This window comes from Taudactylus pleione, unplaced genomic scaffold (assembly GCF_031769625.1).
Source record: "Taudactylus pleione unplaced genomic scaffold, aTauple2 ptg000522l, whole genome shotgun sequence".
Taxonomy (NCBI): Eukaryota; Metazoa; Chordata; class Amphibia; order Anura; family Myobatrachidae; genus Taudactylus; species Taudactylus pleione.
Window position 1 is genome coordinate 3,463,857 of NW_028284924.1, and position 19,450 is coordinate 3,483,306.

At 43.8% G+C, this 19,450-nt stretch overlaps 1 protein-coding gene across 2 annotated transcripts in view; it reads right to left on the bottom strand.

Annotated features, from left to right (window-relative positions):
* The window catches only part of FBXO11 (F-box protein 11), a 95,532-nt gene that overhangs the window by 7,842 nt on the left and 68,240 nt on the right, over window positions 1-19,450 (bottom strand). For both annotated transcript variants that reach the window (XM_088450721.1, XM_088450720.1), the window contains exons 13-21: window positions 18,096-18,181; window positions 17,912-18,006; window positions 17,540-17,662; window positions 12,379-12,464; window positions 11,823-11,899; window positions 11,587-11,730; window positions 5,229-5,339; window positions 5,013-5,120; window positions 2,249-2,357 (exon numbers count right to left, since the gene is read on the bottom strand). In XM_088450721.1, coding sequence (XP_088306847.1) covers window positions 2,249-2,357; window positions 5,013-5,120; window positions 5,229-5,339; window positions 11,587-11,730; window positions 11,823-11,899; window positions 12,379-12,464; window positions 17,540-17,662; window positions 17,912-18,006; window positions 18,096-18,181 — 939 coding nt within the window. The remainder of the gene's footprint in view (window positions 1-2,248; window positions 2,358-5,012; window positions 5,121-5,228; window positions 5,340-11,586; window positions 11,731-11,822; window positions 11,900-12,378; window positions 12,465-17,539; window positions 17,663-17,911; window positions 18,007-18,095; window positions 18,182-19,450) is intronic.

The window sequence follows — 19,450 nt, forward strand, 5'->3', positions numbered from 1 at the left end:
AAGGAGTCAGGCTGCGAGTGAGGCTGTGTAGAACAAAAGGACTTGGGGCACCACTACTGGGATATGGTTAGAGAAAGAAGACCGTATCACAGAGACCAAGGGAAGTAGTGAATGGTTAACTGGGTCAAAGGCTGTGGAAAAGGAAAAGAAGGATGAGGACAGAGAAGTGAGGAGGTAATTTGTGACTAGGGACAGGGCAGTTAGATGGGAGAAAGATGGAGAGGTGGGTATAGACAAGCCGCTCAAGAGGCGAAGGGGAGGAGACGGAATGGACGGTAGCTGGATGAAGTTGTGGAATCCAGAGTGGATTTTTGAGGGTGTTACAAGAGCATGTTTAATGGAGGATGTGAAAATGCCAGAGGAGAGGGAAAGGTTGAAGAGGTGCGCAAGCTGTAGGCAGATGTTAGGGGAGCTAAAACCGAGGAGGTGGGAGGGGATGGGTTCGGTTGGGCATGTAGAGAATTAATTGACTCCCCAGAAGTGCGGTGCTAGATACACTATCTCAAGCAAAGCATACTAAATGTACTAAGATGGAAACTGCAAATATGCAGACTGTTGCTTTGTAAGTTATTAGAGGGCAACAAGTATTCAAACTGATAACTCCTGCTACATTTGAATATCAGAAACTGTTCATTTAAAAAGAGAAAAATCTCTATACAGTAGCATAAAAATATTGTACGTAAATTTTGAAAACATGATTAAATGCAAAGCTCTTGTCCCCTACTTCATATATAGGCCCCTATTCAATTAGAAGCGAAAAGCCGAGATCCACGGAAAAGTATAGCCGATTGCGACTTTTTATCTGTCGGAAAAGTATCGCCGTATTCAATTTCATCCGCTTTTAGCCCCCCCAATGGACAACTGCGTCACAAAACTTAAAAAATCTTAACACCCCAAAAAAGTACTTTGAATTTGGGGGCGAAAAAGTGTGAAGTGAGGGAACAAGTTCGCAAACTAGCGAAATAATGTTCTAGGGGTGCCCTAAGAAGGGGGTCAAGTGTTTTGGGGATTGCAGGTGCATTTTAGGGGGTGCAATTTCACGTTATTTAAAAGTTCACTTTAGAGACATTAAAATATGCTTGCACCCATTTTCAGGTACCCCAAATTTGATAGGACAACTTATTTTCACCTAAAAAACAAAACAAAAACAGCTTTATGCTATTCTCCACCGCTTGTGCAAATACTCTAATTAGAGGTAATTATGCGAACTTAAGTACACCAAATAGTTTTATTAGGGCTAATTGGACACTACTACATTGATCCCCAATGCAACTTATTAGGGGGGTTCAGGCTGATTTCCCCGATTCGGACACCACTTTTCGCGTATTTTGACTTCGCATGTCTCCATTTTTGCGTCTCTTGAGATTGTATACTGAAAATAGCGGGGGCCCGCACAATAAGTTTCCGCGGCTAAAATGCCGGCAGCTGAAACTTTATCGCGGGTGCGATACCAATTGATTACCCCCCATAGTATTAATACCACTCTTTAATGATTCCAAAAGCTTTCGGGCTCCTGCATTCAAAATATTGTAATACATTATATGTTTTCTTATACTTGTAGAATGTGTAAAGGTGCGTACACACGGAGCGATTTAAATGCACGATAACGATCATATAGTTATCGTTCATTTTTCGGTGGCCAACGACATGCGATGAGCGGGCACGCGTGGATGATCGCGATATCGTCCATCGTCTGTGCATGCAGGTAACCAAGTTACTATAGGCCGTTATAGTGGTTGGTGTGCTGGATGATCGATAGCGATCATCCAGCACACCAGGAGGGTGCAGGACGATCAGACAGCGATATTGTTACCGCTGTCTGATCGCTCCGTGTGTATATGCACCATAAGTCATTATAATGAACAGGGTGTCTGTTACATTACGTTACAGTCTTTGCTTTTTGTTATCGTTGCAGATTCAAACGACATTACCAACAATAAGAAGGGGAGGTTTTGTTTTATTTTAAAAACTTCTTTTGACATACCAAACACATTATCCAATATTTCTATATTCAATCAAGTACATTTTCCAGAGACAGAACGAGCATTTTGGAGATTGGTTTAACATTCAATGCCTAGAGGGACTTTAGGCTAGGATTTGCCGGGAGTATGCAGCAGTCTGGTATTAGGTGACGGGGGAGATAGCTCAGGTCTGTACATACGATTAGAATAATGTAAGTCTCCAACTGCATCTGGGTCATTTCTTTCTGACTCCAACACGTTTATTGTCCAAGGACGAAGGCGGTTACCTGTAAAAGTCATGCATTGGGTAGCTGGTATAACTGGATATCTTATATAGACACTGGCCTCTATTGACTGCTTTTTCTATGGCATCTTGATTGTTCATTATTTTGTTATCTGCAAGAATTATCAGAAAGGTTCTAATTACTCATCAGATTTAGCCAGCAAAACCATATTAACCCAATCTACATTTATTAAGGATTCACAATTGGAAAACAAGAAAGATGCTGACATGACCACAATATTGCCGAAATCTGTCATTCACACTAATAAAAGGGTCCAGTAAACACATGTTTTGAATAGGCTATCCCCCCGGGCCCCTTTTATTGGGCCACCACAATGGGGGAGTAGGGACACGAGTTGAGCTGTATGTTGGCTTCAGGCTGAGTTACACATGAAATGTAATGAGCCTAGACCAGACATAGGACTAACAAGACACAGGGCAGCCATATGCTTCAGCTTTCAGGCTACTTGTGCATGGATCCTCCCAGACACAGTTACGGCAACCATCAGCTCATAAATGGTGTCCTAGGGGAAGGAACCTTCAATTAGGCCAAACTCTGTCCTCAAGGCACCCTAACGGTCCAGGTTTTAAAGGATATCCATGGTTGAGCACAGATGGTTAAATCAAAAGACTGAGGTACTATTAAGTCACCTGTGCACAAGCATGGTTATCCTTAAAACCTGGACTGTTAGGGTGTCTTCTCCGTGCCAGTAAAGAGGATAATGGGTGAGGGGATACTTTCATATATGCACTATAATAAAAGAGACGGCAGTCTTGCGTGTGCCGAACCAGCATTAATGTGAATACTGAAATCTGTTTACGAGGTACAGATTCTATTATCTGGAATAATTGGGATTTGGGGTGTTTTCCATTGTTCCCGTAATTTGGAACTCTGTGCCTAAAATAATGGTGAATTACCGTTACTATAACCCCAGGCATTCCCCTCCTCATTAAAGTATGTAGCAGTAGTGTACAATATAGGATGTCACACAATCAATGAGCAGCAACTATTTACTGTTTAAGTTTTTGGCTTTCTGGATAAGACAAACTATCCATATAGTATAATGCTGAATATCAGTGCAGCCCGTAATGGCTGCCCCCATGGGGTGTAGATGAGGACCAGAAACATTAATAATGTCTGCTAGTATCAACCAGAAACACAACCCAGCTGTACTTTCTATACAAGAACTACTTTGAATAAGAGCATTTTTGGTACTCACCGTTAAATCTGTTTCAACAATTGGGGGTCGTTATTACCAGGAGATTTTAAGGGCTTAGGAGTTAGGCAAAGGTTAATTATTTGAGGCTGAAGCTCATCCACTCACCAAGCTTTCTCAGTTTCCATGTTACAAAAGCCCCAAGACAGGGGTAAAGAACAATTACAGAAATGTAAACAATGTCCAGAATGAGCTTAAGGAAAAATGCAGTACCTCCCCAGATGGCTTCTGAGAAACGGAATGAAAGAAGAGTACCAAACATCCTCTCATCATCATGCAATCTGGGGGACATCGCTCCTATCGGGACTATCCAACGCTGCCCCTTATGGGAGGGTACACTTCGACATGCCTGAATTTGTATGCTAATATATGAATAAAGTAAAACGTGTACAGAGGACCAAGCGGCTGCCTGATGCAGTTGCTCGATAAAGGCTTTGTGCCACGCTACAAGGAAGAACGCACGGATCTGGTTAAAATGCGCAGAGATTCGGTCTGTATCCAGCTGCTCGGCACCTGAAGAAGTCAGCTGAATTATGAACCTGGTGCATTTGGTAATTGTCTGTGTGGATGCTGGCCAGAGTCCCAGAGAGCCAGCAAAGTTTACAGTTTTCCAAAATCTGGAAGTGCTGTCTGGGTATATTTTCAGCACTCAAACCAAATCCAGAAAACCTGGCTGTCCCTCTTCAGTTGAAAAATCAGATTCCACAGTTGGCATGACGTTCTGGTTAAGGTGAAAATGAGACTCCTCCTTCAGCTGTACAATTTGAGTCATAGCAAATGCTGCCTTATTATGAAATGGGATCCCCCTTGCACTGTATTACAGTCCTTGTAAGAGAGGGTTTCCCTAGCAGTGCTGCATCTCTCTGCTGGCATTCCTGGAGTCAGCAGAAAGACATTACCACTACTAGCAACACACAGAACACTCCCGCCAGGGAGCGTAACAACCACCTGCTACAGCAGCAGAAGGCTAAACGTTTCAGGATAAAATAAATGAAAAATAAGTCTTCCCAAGGTAAACCTGTCCCAGCCATGGGCACTTAACTGTTAATGGGAGGGGGTTGGGTGAAGAAAAGAATTAACCTTTAAAGCGCCCAGTGCTCTCCATTCAACCCCATAGTAGGCACTGTCCACCAAACTGTTACAAATAATTTAGAAGTGTAAAACTTACTGAAAGAAACAACTTTTACATAAGGACAGACATTAAAAAGCTTTTTTACAGTGTGTATTGTATACTATTAAAGGGAGAGACTCTGTGGCTCAATCCAATGAACTCGCTCCAGCACGCGAGGAGGACAAGTTGCTGTTGCAACGGCGTGTACATATCGACATCGGCATTTGCCTCATCTTACCACAGATCCGTGGATTTTTCTACACAATCCACGAATCTGGTGGTACCGTATAGCTGCACTTACTCACACCCGCAAGTAAATCGCAGGTAACTAGATTGAGCCTTATAGGTACACTTGAGTTGTTACACAATGGATGGAATCAGCATACACATGTGCACAGAGTACCATGGAACATGGAACTACGTATATAAGCTAGTTATACCTTTCATAGTAACGTTGACGCCAGATGCCAGAAATAACCCTCCAAAGCGGTTGTTAAAAATCTGATTACCTTCAAGGGTCGCCGTTGCATGATTTGTAATTTCAATACCTTCAAAACAAATGAGGAAAGGTTTCATGAGAAACTCCTAGATTACATTTTTAGTACTGGTACTAAAATAATCACAAAGCCACGGATAATGCCATGAAATTCACCAACCTGCGGCAAATCCATCGAATATCCTATTTTTCCGTAAGACAGGGTGACTGTTGGTGCTGATCAGCACGCCGGCTTGAGCATTCCTGAAGATGTCGTTCTCCTCGAGTAACCCTGTCACCAAATGAAGAGATAAAGGTTTATTTCACTATGGGGAGTTTATAAACATAACAAAAAATGGAAAAAGGAATTATGGGGGGGCTTCTGCAATACATTAAGTTCAAAATAGACTAATTAATAAATCACTACCACAAAATCCCAATCAAAGCATGCTGGGCATCTGTAAACAGGTGCAGGCTTTTCTCCAGTATTTTCACTACAGTGATATGGGCCAGAGATGCTAACCACTGTGCCACGCAGACTAGACTGCCATCTGTTACCAGATAAATATACACAAAAGTTTTTGAGACGCTCTAGCAGATATAAAACTAGGTCAATAAAGACTATAGAGAACAACAAAAATGAGAGTTATGGTAAGAACTTACGTTTGTTAACTTTTTTTTCGAAGTCCATGGGGAGACCTTGGGGTGTAGGTTGGATATGGATCACGGGCACCACGCAGTTAAAGCTTTCACCTCCCAGGATGCACTGGGTCCACTCTCCCTATAACCCCGCCCCCCGAGCCAGAGGCACCTCAGTTTGTAAGTAGCCAAAGGCCGGAGGAGGAAAAAGCGAGTGAGAACAAAAAGCACTGGAACACTCAAGAACCACACTCAAAGGAGAAGGAGACGGGAAACCGGTGTCCAGAAATATAGCCCATATGAAGCCAGGGCAGGTGCCCTGTGAAACCTATGGACTTCGAAGAAAGAGTTAACAAAGGTAAGTTCTTGCCTTAACTCATTTTCTTCAGGGTCCATAGGCTCCACAGGAAGACCTTGGGAATGTCCCAAAGCAGTCCAATTATGAGTGGGGACGCTCCGGCGCTGAGAGGAGAATTCGGCGCCCAAAGGAAGCATCCTGAGAGGTGAAGGTATCAAATGCATAGAACCTTAGAAAGGTCTGGACAGAAGAACATGTGGCCGCCTTAGAAAGCTGAAAAGCCGAGGGCGCCACGGCGAGCCGCCCACAGACAGAGTAGAAAGAGCAGTAACAGAAGCCAAAACAGGCAGGCAGGTGTGTGTAAACCCCTGAGATAGTCATACGAAGTCATCTGGCCAATGTTTGCTTATTGGCTGACCATCCCTTCTTGTGAAATCCATAGAGCACAAACAAGGAATCCGATTTCCGAAGGGAACTGGTACGGTCCACATAAATCCTGAAAGCGCGGACCACATCCAATGAAGTCTCACCAGCCGAGAGGTGTGGTGACAAAGGCCGGTACCATAATTTCCTGATTTATATGAAAATGAAAAACCACCTTAGGAAGAAACTCAGGGCGAGTGCGAAGCACAGCCCTGTACTGGTGAAATATCAGAAAGCGACGACGACAGGAGAGCGCCCCCAATTCTGACACCCTCCTGGCAGATGCAATAGCCAGAAGAAAAAAAAAAAAGTCTTCGCTGTGAACCACTTAAGTTCTACAGAATCCAGGGGTTCAAATGGAGGACCCTGGAGGGCACGAAGAACTACTGACAAATCCCACAGAGCCACTGGAGGGACAAAGGGAGGTTGAATCTGGAGGACACCCAGGAGGAAGGTGTGGACATCCTGTAGTGCAGCAAGTCTACACTGGAACCAAATGGATAGAGCAGAGACATGCCCTTTCAGTGAAGCAAGACGAAGTCCAAGGTCCAATCCAGCTTGAAGGAAGGCCAGAACTCTGGAAACCCTAAACACCTGAGGATCGTAGATTCTAGTACGACACCATTGGAAATCTGTACGCCACACTTTCTGGTAGATCCGAGCAGAGGCTGGCCTACTCGCTCTGAGCATAGTGTGACTATAGAGCTAGAGAATTTTTTTGACCTAAGTAGGAACAACTCAAGAGCCACGCCGTCAAAGACAGACAACCCAGGTCCAGGTAAAGGCAAGGACCATGAGACAACAGGTCCGGACGTTGTGACAGCAGGAACGGAGTGTTGATGGAGAGACTCCAAAGATCTAAGTACAGGTGACGACTGGTCCAAGCTGGAGTCACCAGCAGGACAGTGCCTCAGTCTTGTTTGAACTTCCAAAGAGCTCGAGGAAGAAAGGGGAACTGGAGGGAAAAGGTACGCAAACAGGAAGGTCCACTTCAGTGGCACATCTACAAAGGTTGCCTCGGTATCTCATGGACCCATACACTAGCAGTTTAGGATTGTGTCGGGAGGCCATGAGGTCCATCTCTGAGAGGCCCCATCTGTACACTAGAAGTTGAAACACCTCTTGGAGAAGCGACCATTCCCCGGGATGCACGTCGTGACGGCTGAGGAAGACTGCTTCCCAATTGAGAACTCCCAAAATGAACACTGCAGAGATGGTCGGGAGGTGACCCTCGGCCCATATCAGAATGCGTGTCACTTCTGTCAGTGCCTCCTTGATGGTCGATGTAAGCCACTTTTGTGGCACTGTCGGACTGAACCTGTACAGGTTTTCCATTTAGTACTGTATGTGCTGGGCCAGGTTAAGGGCCTTGTAGACAGCTCAAAGTTCCAATATGCTGATTGGCAGGGTTGATGCGACCGATGTCCAGCGGTCCTGAAAAGAGCACGGACAGGTCACTGCGCCCCAGTCCGGGAGACTGGCATCTGTTGTTAGGATTACCCAGTCTGGGAACCAAAAGGGGCGACCCTTGGTTAGATAAGATGTCTGATAGCGACAAAGATAAAGAGACAGACGCACCTGGAGAGAGTACCATCGTCTGAGCTTTGAGCCGATGGTGGCAACCCGTTCCACCTGGAGAGGATCAGCCTTTGCAAAGGCCTGGAAGGAAACGGAGAATATTCCCCCTTCGAAGGCAGACACCATGGATCCCAGAACCTGCATTGCTGAGTGGATCGACACTTGCCAACTGTGAAGATATCTGTGCACTCGTAGATGAAGTGTGGAGAACTTGTCCAATGTCACAAAGATTCTCTGATCCTGAGAATCCAGCAGGGCTCCTAGATGAATCATTCTCTGTGAGGGATTCCGATCGGACTTTTTCCAGTTGATTAACCATCCGTGCTTGTGCAGGAAAGCAATGGTTAACTACAGATGGCGGTGAAGCATTTCTGGGGATCCTGCTAGGAGCAGGAGGTCGTCCAGGTATGGAAACAGGCGGACACCCTGACCACTCAGGTGGGCTGCCCTGACAGGCGTAATTTTGGTAAACACTCATGGAGCTGTGGAAGTCCAGAAGGGCAGAGCCTGAAATTCTAAGTGTTGCCATAGTATAGCAAACTGGAGACATCGCTGATGTGAGGGCGCTATAGGTACATGTCCTGAATATAGAGAGATACTATAAAAGTCGCCAGGCTCCATAGCTAGGAAGATGGAGCATAGGGATACCATCCTGAACTTTGGCACCCTTAGGGATTTTTTCAAGGATCTGAGGTTGAAGATAGGCCGATGAGACCCATTCGGCTTCTGAACCAGAAAGTGTAGAATAATAACCAGTCCCTCACTGAGATAGTGGGACTGGCACAATTACCCCTGCTTGCAGCAAGGACTGTATGACTTTCTGGATTTGTAAGGCCTTGTTCGGGTCTGAATGGGTTTATCCTAGGGCTTTGAAGCAGGGTGTCTGGTGTTCCAGGTCTGCTTGGTCCTGAGTTTGGCGGCTCTTAGTGGAAGCAGACTGCCTAGGAAAGGACTGAAATTTAGGCATTCCGAGGCCTAGTAGAAGTAGTCACAATCTTGTCAAGGACTGTGCCCAACAAGAGCTCTACATTGTAGGGTAATCCTTCTAGGCCTTTCTTGGAATCCACATCAGCCTTCCATGAACATAGCCACAGGTGCAGCGGGCAGACACAGCTGACTCTGTAGGTTAAGAGACTGGCATCTAATGTTGCTTTACCAAAATAGGAAGCTGCATCTCGAATGTGAGCAACAAAAGACATCTGATCCCTAGAAGCAACTGAGGGGAAAGAAGTGTCTTCAAGTGAGTCAGCCCAGCTCTCCATAGCTTTAGCCACCCATGCAATAGCCATGGTTGGACGGGCAACAGTCCCTGAAAAAGAGTATATCGATTTCAGGCAAGCTTCTACTTTCCTATCCGCAGGATCCTTCAAGGAAGTAACTGTAGGAATAGGCAACGTAGCGCTTTTAATTAAACGCGTAATATGTGAATCCACTGCAGGGGTTGTTTTCCATTTTGCACTATGAGCCACAGTAAAAGAGTAACTGGAGGTCAGTATGAAACCTCTTACCGGGAGATTGCCAGGCTGCAGCCATGAGTTCAGATGATGTGATCGAGGGAATTCTGTTGAAGCTACTTTCTGGCGTTTAAACAGAGGGTGCTTGGATTTAGGGTCTGGCTCGTCCTCTTCTATCTTCTATTAATTAGATGGATCCGACAGCTCGCACCAAGGCAGGATTATTAATTTATGACCGTCTCTCATATGCCTCTGGAGGGGAGTCAGGGTTAGAGAGATCAGCATCTGAGCGTGGACTGTGACGATAACACAGCACATATTACTGGGTAGAGGCTTCCCTACCTTGCAACCCGGTTTGAAAGGCATTAGATGTAGCCATCAGACTCTGTACTTAGTTAGAGAGTACGTCTACCCATGGTGAGGGTACAGGAGGTACCTGTATTGTGACAATCCCAAAGGGGGAATTCCGTCCTGCTGTGATAACCCCCTCGGGGGAATTACAGCCAGATCCGCTAGGTAGTCTGCAATAGTGGCCAGTACCTGAGCGAAAAAGCCCAGGAGATAAAGTATGTATGTGTGTGTGTGTTATATATAGAAAATCCTCCTCACTTAAGCCTGCAGCCCATAACAGGCATCTGCCCCCATACTGCTAATACTCCTACCTACGCTAGACATACCTGCAGAGTAAACGGCACACAATATGGCACTGGGTATAATGCAACCAGCGTGTATGTAGGATACTAGTAGGAAACAATATACTGGTCCTGTCCTTATGTCCTGGGTAAGCTGCTGGAGCACACAGCCCAAATATGGCACAGTGCAACGAATGTATGTGAGGCACAGGAAAAAACCCTGAATACACCTGTATGTTAAAGGTAATAGTCTGAGAAAAAAACACTGGTCCTGACTGATGCTTAGATAAGCTGCAGGAGCCCACTGCCTAAGTATTCGACACACTGCTCCTGTCTGACACTTTGGTAAGCAACAGTATGTGTCATACCTCACAAATATCTTTTATATATCTGAGAGAAAAGAACCACCTTAGCTACACCTACAGTATATAAGGTTAGAATTAGATGAAAGGTATAGATATATGCTGACAGTTAGGAAACAAGACACTGCACTACAATCAACTGCCCAGATTCAATGTCTGGGAAAGCTATAGTGCTGCATACACCAACCCAAGGGAGAGTTATGCAGGCGGACTGGACCACGCGCTGGCCTTAGAGATCTGCAACGCACCATCCAAGAAAATGACCTATCCCTGTACGTCCAGCAGCAATCTGGGATGTCCCGCGGGGCCCAGCTGGCACAGACCCCCGGGGGTCCCACCGAGATCCCAAGATCGGTACTGGCGTCGCGACGCCAGCTGGCAACAGAGCGGCAGCGCAGACATCCTATGGACAGTCTGCTGCTGCACGCTCTGATGGAAGAAAAAGTATCCAAATCATAAAAATAAAATTAGCTTTGGGGCTGCTAAACAGCCCCCCTGCATAAACAGTGACCAGACTTCGGCCGGCCTCCAATTATAACGGAGGTGCTTCAGGCTCGGGGTATAGGGAGGATGGACCAGTGCATCCTGGGAGCAAAATCTTTAACTGCGTGGTGCCCGGGATCCAGATCCAACCTACACCCCAAGGTCTCCCTGTGGCGCCTATGGACCCTGAAGAAGAAAACCCTAGCTTAGGGAAAGGCTACTGTAGATTAATTTTTGGAATCACCATTCCTCAAGTGAATAGAGTAGAATAGTGAATCTCAAGTTTGGTCCTCAAGACCCCAAAACAGTTTACATTTACCCAGTCACCCACAGGTGGCGCTAATTATTTTGCTGGCTATTTTGAGACCTAGAACACACACTGTTTGGCATCCTGAGGACCAAGTTTGAGAACCTATTGAGTAGAAGATACCAAAACGGGAGACCCCCATGGACAGTTTTGTAAAGGTGCAACAGGGGGATATTTATGAAATTTGGAGCCGATAAGGTGGTGTTGCCCATAGCCTTCAGAACTACAACCCTTCTTCGTAGTCATAAGTGCACCCTGGAGGTGTCTTAGGGTGAACTAACACTTACTGAATTACAGAATAACTTCAGTATTCGCCATAGGGTCAGATAAGTGTGCGCTACAGGAAAGATCACAACATTTTACCTCGGCCTCCATTAAATATACAGATTCCACCATCTCGTCCATCATGGATTTTGTTACGTCTTAATGTTGGGTTGCTGTCTGTTTTAATCCAAACTCCAGCCATTGCATTGTCAAAAATCTCATTGTCTTCAATGAAGCCAAGCCCTGTTGGGAAATTAACAAGACAGTGCTGTTAATGAGTGTATATCAATCTTTATGCCCATACACAGTTTTAGCAAAACAAAAAAAATCCTTACCAGAATTATACACAAGTATTCCGCCATTCTGACCTCCCCAGATTTTGTTGCGTCTAATCTTAGGGTTGCTTCCCGTTCTAGAGAACCGGTAAAATAAATAAAATCAGCATAAAAAAGGTAGGTATGACATAAGTGACTGCTGAAAGCACCAAACCGGCTAATGTTAAAACATAAACCATAGCTGCAGTTCACCCCACCTATGGTCTGAACCGGAAATATGGAAAGGGGGGGAAAATCTTGTTCCTTTGTATATATTTTACAAATGGCAGAGGACTTTTACCAGGGCATTTTTGATAAATGATCCAGTAAATACTTTAAACTGCGTTAGTTTTAGCCAAATGTAACATAACAAATATTTAGTTAATTGTCCCTCTGAAATGTACCCAGACACGTCAGTAGATGGATGATCAGACTGAAGAGATTTGTTAGAGATACCAGGGAATGGGCCTAGCTTATTACTGGGGTACCAGTGCACATCAGCAGCATCAGTGCCAGCTGACTGTTACAGTGGGCAGTTTTGCCAAAACTCTACATTATAAATACAAGAAAGCCTTACCGTATTTGTACCCCAGAATACATGTGGTTATAGATGTCATTGTCTTCTAGCACACCATGGCCATTGTCATAGAAGTATACTCCAACCTATGAAACAATATTTGTTCTATTATAAAGGCTCGCCAGTCTCACCTGCTTGTAGTTGAAATTAAAACTACTAAAAATACGTTGTAAAAATAAGTGCTCTCTCTTTATAAACACACACATAGAGATATAGATATGTATATCTCTATGTCCCCGAGCAAGTCGAATTGACCCCAATAATGCCAAGATGTAATGCGTTGGGTAATATACTTATATCACATCCAGAAACTAATGCTATGAAGGTCTAGCTCAGCTGCTCAGTGGTTCTCTTTGATGTGGACTGTGTTCAGGAAAAGCTGTTTTTATTTGTTCTGTTGTACATGTGAAATGTCGCTCATAAATGTACGGCGTATATACAGTACATACACTATGATTCCCATGATCATATGTTCTATGCGGGGATCATAGATCTCTTTATTGACCTTGAAGGAATTACTACCTATGGTTAGAGAAGCACATTTTCTCGACCTAATGGATCACACTTGGATCATTTTAACATGTGGGTGTAAATATGAAACTATTGCACTAGGAGGCACCTTTTTTGTTAGTTATCTAGAATTCAATTTGTTGCAGCAAAGCTACGGAAACTGGACTGCCGCTCTGAGAATGGAGTATTGGGGGCACATTTTCTCATTTGGAGATATCTGACTGACCACAAGCACTATGGCTTATTTTTTTGTTGAGCAGTGCGCCTTTGTTCACGCAATTATACTCAACCTCAACCCCTTAAGTTTTCCCAACAGGTCATGCTTTGAGGATTTGTGTCTGTGGAAGCAGGTGGGATAATTACTGATCCAGCAACATAGACTAACTCACCTGTGCGTGATTAAAGAAATTAAGTACAGCTCAAATAGACACCGTACTAGAAAGCTGAGGCAGAGCCAAGCCAAGGTAGCGAAACGAGAGCAAAAATGTAGTGCATAGACAGAGGCCTTGAGCCAGAGTGGAACACAAGTAAGACCGGAGAGGAGAAAGAACGGGCAGGCTGTGAGGGGGCTATGAGAGCTGGGAAGGAGAAGGGTCAGTGCCACAGAGTGGGACAGAGACGCATTTTGGAGGTGCAGGCAAAGGAAATCTGGAAAAGTTTGATAAAAAAAAAAAAAAGAGCAGTGACATTTAGAAGAACAGGTAAGTCCTATAGATATATAGAGGCACACAAGTGACAATTCTCTTCCCCCGCACTGAATGTGATGTAGGAAAAGTTTTTGCTTTGAGTATGGCCTCTATGTTTGATCAGCGCTAGAATAATTTCTGAGACAAAGGGAACGGGGCAGAAAAAGTTTGGGCATCACTGCCATAACCAGACCAAATGGAAGAATCTTGTAATGAAAAGGGGATTCTTGGAACAAAAGTTTGAGCATGTAATGTTGGAAAACGAAGATATGCTATATGCATGATTACTGATGCTAAAAACATACTTGCCTCACTAATCTCATCTCAGGGACTCCATCCTGAACCTGACCATCTGAAGATTGGTGCTCAAGATAGGTCTAGAAGATGTGAGTACAAAACCTACATGACTCCCATCACCGAGCAGTCTGAAGAGATATTCCCTTCACCTGTCAGGGATCAACAACACAAGACTGTCTCCCACCACAGTCAGGGCTGAGTGAATGAAGATGCAGTCATGCACTCTGTTTGACATTCTTTTTTTGCTCTGATGTTTAGGTGTCCAGGCTGGTTTACATCTTTGATCCGACGGGAAGAGGAAGATTGGCGATTATGACCCACTGATGCACATGCTAATGGGGAACATCCACTAGACTATCTACTCCCTGTCCAATCTCTAAACGATTTTCCCTTGAAATTTTATCTTTCAGTCTGAAAGATTTGCAAACTATCTTTAATACTTCAAGTGAAATTGATCTGCATGTTCAGTCAACTGACAAGACGATCAAACGACCAGCGGGAGCGCGCATCGTTGATCGTTAACGACCAAACACTGCACAATTTATAAACGACTGAATGATAACTATGTCATTATCGTTCGATCGCCTGCTAAAATCGTGTAGTGGATGCCCCCCTTAAGGCCTGCTGTGAAAGGAGACATGAAATACCAAATCTTGGTTCCTTTGATTGAAGAGTAATGCCTGAAATAACTGGATTGGTCGCGCTACATCAGTAGCGTGACAACTCAGTCCATCAAGTTCAGTCCCAAACAGGTTCTTCAAAAAGCAATGCCTCTAAAAAACCTTTTAGTCTCTACATCCGTGAATCAAGCCCCAGAGAGACGACTATAAAGGGCAGCCACAATCCTTTCTTAAGGGGGATGTCACTGGATTAAACCAGCCAGCAATAAAGTATTGTGGCACACATATCTGGTCCTATTCATCTCCGAACATGAGGAGAACGGTGTCACCTGTGGGCTCTACCCTCCCCGATATCAATAATCCCCTCTACAATTTTAACACAGAGAGAGACCCTAGTAGTGCGGGGGGGGGGGGGGGGGGGGGGGGTCCTGTCAAAATGCAACCATCACTGTAAATTCCCAAAAGGGAGTAAGGCAAGCTCTGTGCTACAAGTAGTAGAGACTGTCAAAATTAAGTCTTACATAAAAGAGAACAACTCGATATATATAAGCAGCTAAAGCCGAACCTGACCACTCATCGGGGCACTTAACTAAAAACTGAAGAGGGGTTGGTGAGGAAGAGAGCTTCAGCTCTCAAAGCAAGATTAACCTTTCAAGTGTTCAACTCCTACACCCTCGGCTTAGACCCAAGGTAGCAATGTCCCCCCATATAGGCTGATGAAAATGAATTACCCAAGGAGATGCCTCTAATATGGAATTCTGTTTAAGACTACTCTACAAACATTTAGAACGCTTTGAAAAATTTGGATGAAATGTACCATATTGCCGTAGGATGTGGTTGAAGATTACTTTATCTGGACGGAGACTGATCTCTCTAATTAGCCAGACAAGTTATTCCTGAGACCACCATGCTTTCGGTGGGCAACAAGAAGATTGCTAATCTTCACTGTGGCCTCCAAGTCTCCCAGACAGTCCAGAGAAAGCTGTAACTCCTCACTAGCCCCGACATGCAGCTTCACGATCGTAGATTCTCTTCTCCTGTCTCTAACCCTAGTTCTAAAGTGTTCCTCAGCCTTTAGAGTTGTAATTCGGTTGCATGCCCCCCAATTGTGGGCCACTATCTTTTAAGGCTGGATCATGCCTTCCATCAGATAGTAGACTGTCCGCTCTTCTCTTCTGAGGCTGGAATGCACGTCAGGCAGTGACAACTCAGTCAGACCTCCTTGCTTGCCTCATCTCCCATGTAGTCTAAAGGGAAGTTCACACTATGAATGCACTAGAGGAACCTAAATCACTGGAGAGGAGTCACAATGTTCCTGGATTTTTTGTTCTCAGACAGAGCGGCACTTTCAACAGAGATTGGTCCAGAAGTGCAGAACTGCTCTTCTGGAAGCATAGCTCGGTGATCAGCAAAGGCATGAGTCAGCGATTAGTGCAAAGGAGCAGGTTGCACCAGTCTTGATCTGGGAAAGGTCACTCTCTCCCAAGCTGGCTTTCTTACCAACCTAGGGCTTGTACAAACCTAATACATTTTGTACACAGTGTATAAAATACATCATAAGGTTAATACTGGAAAGGCTAGCCACAGAAAAGCAGGTTCTAATGGGCTTTTACTGAATAAGCCTGGTAGCTCTCTAAAAGTGATCAGAACATTTTCCTTTGCATTTTACACTCAATCACAGCAGTTAACACTGGAAACTCCCAGCCTTAGAAGATCCCCATTAAGTGAATCATCTAAACAATGTATCGTTTACTGGTGGTCCACAATCAACTCTTCAAGGACCCTCATAATATTTAATGGGAGAGGAACATAGGGGAGAAGCGGGTGACCCTGAAGCGTTGTCAACAATAATAAAATCATTGTGAAAAGAATGTTTTCTAAAAAATAAAAAAAAATCTCATTAGCCTTTCAAGTATTGTCTAGCTCAGTGGTTCTCAAACTCGGTCCTCAGGACCCCCACACAGGTCACGTTTTCCAGGTCACCCAGCAGGTGCACAGGTGTATTCATTACTCACTGACACATTTTAAAAGATCCACAGGTGGAGCTAATTGTTTAACTTTTGATTCTGTGAGGAGACATGGAATACATGCACTGTTTGGGGTCCTGAGGACAGACTTTGAGAACCTGTGGTCTAGCTGTTACCTTATCACAATAGGATTAATGCAGCTTTACAAATCTATGCTGGCCCCACGTATTCCCATCATCAACCGCACTAGGCAAATGTATTGCCTACAGTATATACCAGTAACATTATTCTGCAAGTGTATAGCTACTTTGCTGTCTTATGGTGCATACACACGGGACGATTGTCAGTGAGAACGATAATCGCTGAACGATCTCCCTGCACCTTCCCGGTGTGCTGAATGATCGATATCGATCATCCAGCACACCACCAACGACGGGCCGTTGATCTCGGGTCCCTATGTAACCAGGTCCCGATATCGACCAGGTTGGCCTGCATGCACGGCCGATGGACGATATCGTTATCGTCTATACGTGTATCGCTGGTCGTTTGTGGGTTGGAAGGCACCCAAAAATGCACGCTATGAACGATATCGTTCATAACGTGCATTTTTATCGTACCATGTGTACGCACCATTAGGCTTTATTATACAAGCCTGGAACACCTTACACTATCTACAGCTCTCCAGAACTAGACAGAAGGTAACGTTGCTCCATCTTCTAGAATAACTCAGATATAATACATTTTGTTCCACTTTAATATAGCCGGATGAACACCAGTGAAATGTTACTTATGTTTGTAGAGAGGAAAAAATTAACATTAATAAATACTGCAGGTTAAGTAGTGGGACACACAATACACTATGGGGGAAATGTATCAAGCCTCCTAAAGCGTGGTGGAGTGGAGACGTTGCCCATAAAACCCAATTAGCTTCTACATAGCTAGTGTTTAGCAAAAGCATTCTAGAAAATGATAGGAAGTAAGCAGATTGGTTGCTATGGGCAACTTGTCCATTCGTTTGAAGGCTTGATACATCTGCCCCTAAATGTGAAAGATCAGAAATTGTGTACAGCTTAATACATACCTGTTTCCCACTGTGTATTCTGTTCCTCCGGAGCACTGGAGTACTTCCTGTTGTCACCCAAACGCCAGCCAAAGTATTACTATAAACCTCATTTTCTTCAATTACACCCTGTCCCTTTTCATGCTTTAAATAGAACATGTAAATACATTAACATTTGAAGTTTAAAAATGATAAAAGACAATTCAAAACTTTGAAGGTGAATGTTATTTCAGTGGTCACATTATTTATTTTATGATTTAGTAAGTTTTAGGTCTATTTTTTAACCAAACAGGGCAGGCTGGCAAATGTTCCACCCATTGTACACACGCACACTTGGTATGGTTAGGTTACAGGGAATTTGTACAGAGACAGGAAAAACATGGACCAACTTACGACGTAGATTCCACCATGCTGACCATCATGAATTTTGTTATGTCTGACAATAGGGCAACTGTTTGTGCGGATCTGTATGCCAGCTAACGCATTGCCTGTTAACACAAAACAAATCAATACCAAGAAAACCAAAATGAAGAAGAAAATAATTAAAAAAAATAAATAAAAAAAAAATAATAATTACCATAAATGTCGTTTTCTTCTATAAGGCCTCTTCCATCGCCAAATATATACACACCGCCTTGATTTCCATTAAAAATTGCATTTCCCCTGCATTATGAGAAACGAATTACAGTAATGTATTTTTTATGACTTGTACCTGCCAGAGATTTTTTAAAAACTATTAATAAGGCCTACACAAGTCTAGCTTCAATGTACACTTCTTAAACACTTAATAAATCACTGCCCAAACCATGGTCCTAATATTTCTACCTTCGTTCCTTCATCACACTGTGGAGGGCATCAATGGAGAAAAAGCTGTTAATGGTTTACCAGCATTGTAAAGCATACCATTCCTCATATAAAAACTGTACCATCCTACTCTGTGCCTCCAGGCAGAAAGCCTTGTGCATTATCTATATTAGCGGAATGGGACCAAGTCTTGTGGAATGAAAAGCCTGTGACCATCATTTCATCATATACAGCTGCAAAGTCACAAAGTTCCTCAATGAGCCAGTATATGGGATGTCCACCCTGAAGAAAGCTCTTGTAAAAGAAATTATTTATAATGTATATAAAAAAAAAAAGTTCACAGAAGATGCAATACTTTATCTCCAATATCAACAAATACATTTTTATATGGTAAATTGGGGTTATTACACACGTGGGCCTATTTCAAATGGACGTTAGATCTGATTCGCAGTGTCACAGATGTGGAGCTCCAAGGCTGCATTTTGGCACTTACTCTGGGCACTGCCAGGAAGTGCAAATCTGTGACTGCATTCAGGACGGAGTGCCCGCTTTACCCTCATTGGGCTCTATGGTATGTCTCTTTGGCATTTCACTGACATTTCTTTTCATGCACTAATATAGATGTATTTAAGTGACTGACACTGGCAAAAGTTATAATAGCCAGGACTTATCTGGCAGAGGACCCCCACCCTGACTTTAATAATGTAAAGTTTGGTTAACGATCCTATGGGGTCAATCCTATTTAAGTGCGAATTGTGAGTAGCTAGTTTCTTGAAGCTCGCAGACTTCTCAGCCAAGCGCACTCCCGAGAATTCTCCAATCCAATTAAAAATGCCTATTCGCACTACTCGCAGCGGAGGGGTGTGAAATGACTGCCAAATGAGATTTGCAAGAAATGCATGAAAAAGTAGGGAGACCATCCTGGACCCCCCACAAACTGGATAATTTCATTAGCAGGACCGTATAGAAGGCGGTTTGCGGGCATTAGGAAGTTACTGTAGGTTTTGAAATGGTATCAAATGGCTGATTTGTTTTTTTTTTTTCTAAACGCAAGAAAATGATTAAAAAAAAAAAAAAAAAAAACTTTTGTTGTTTAATCCCAAACGAAAGAAAGAAAGAAAAAAAAAA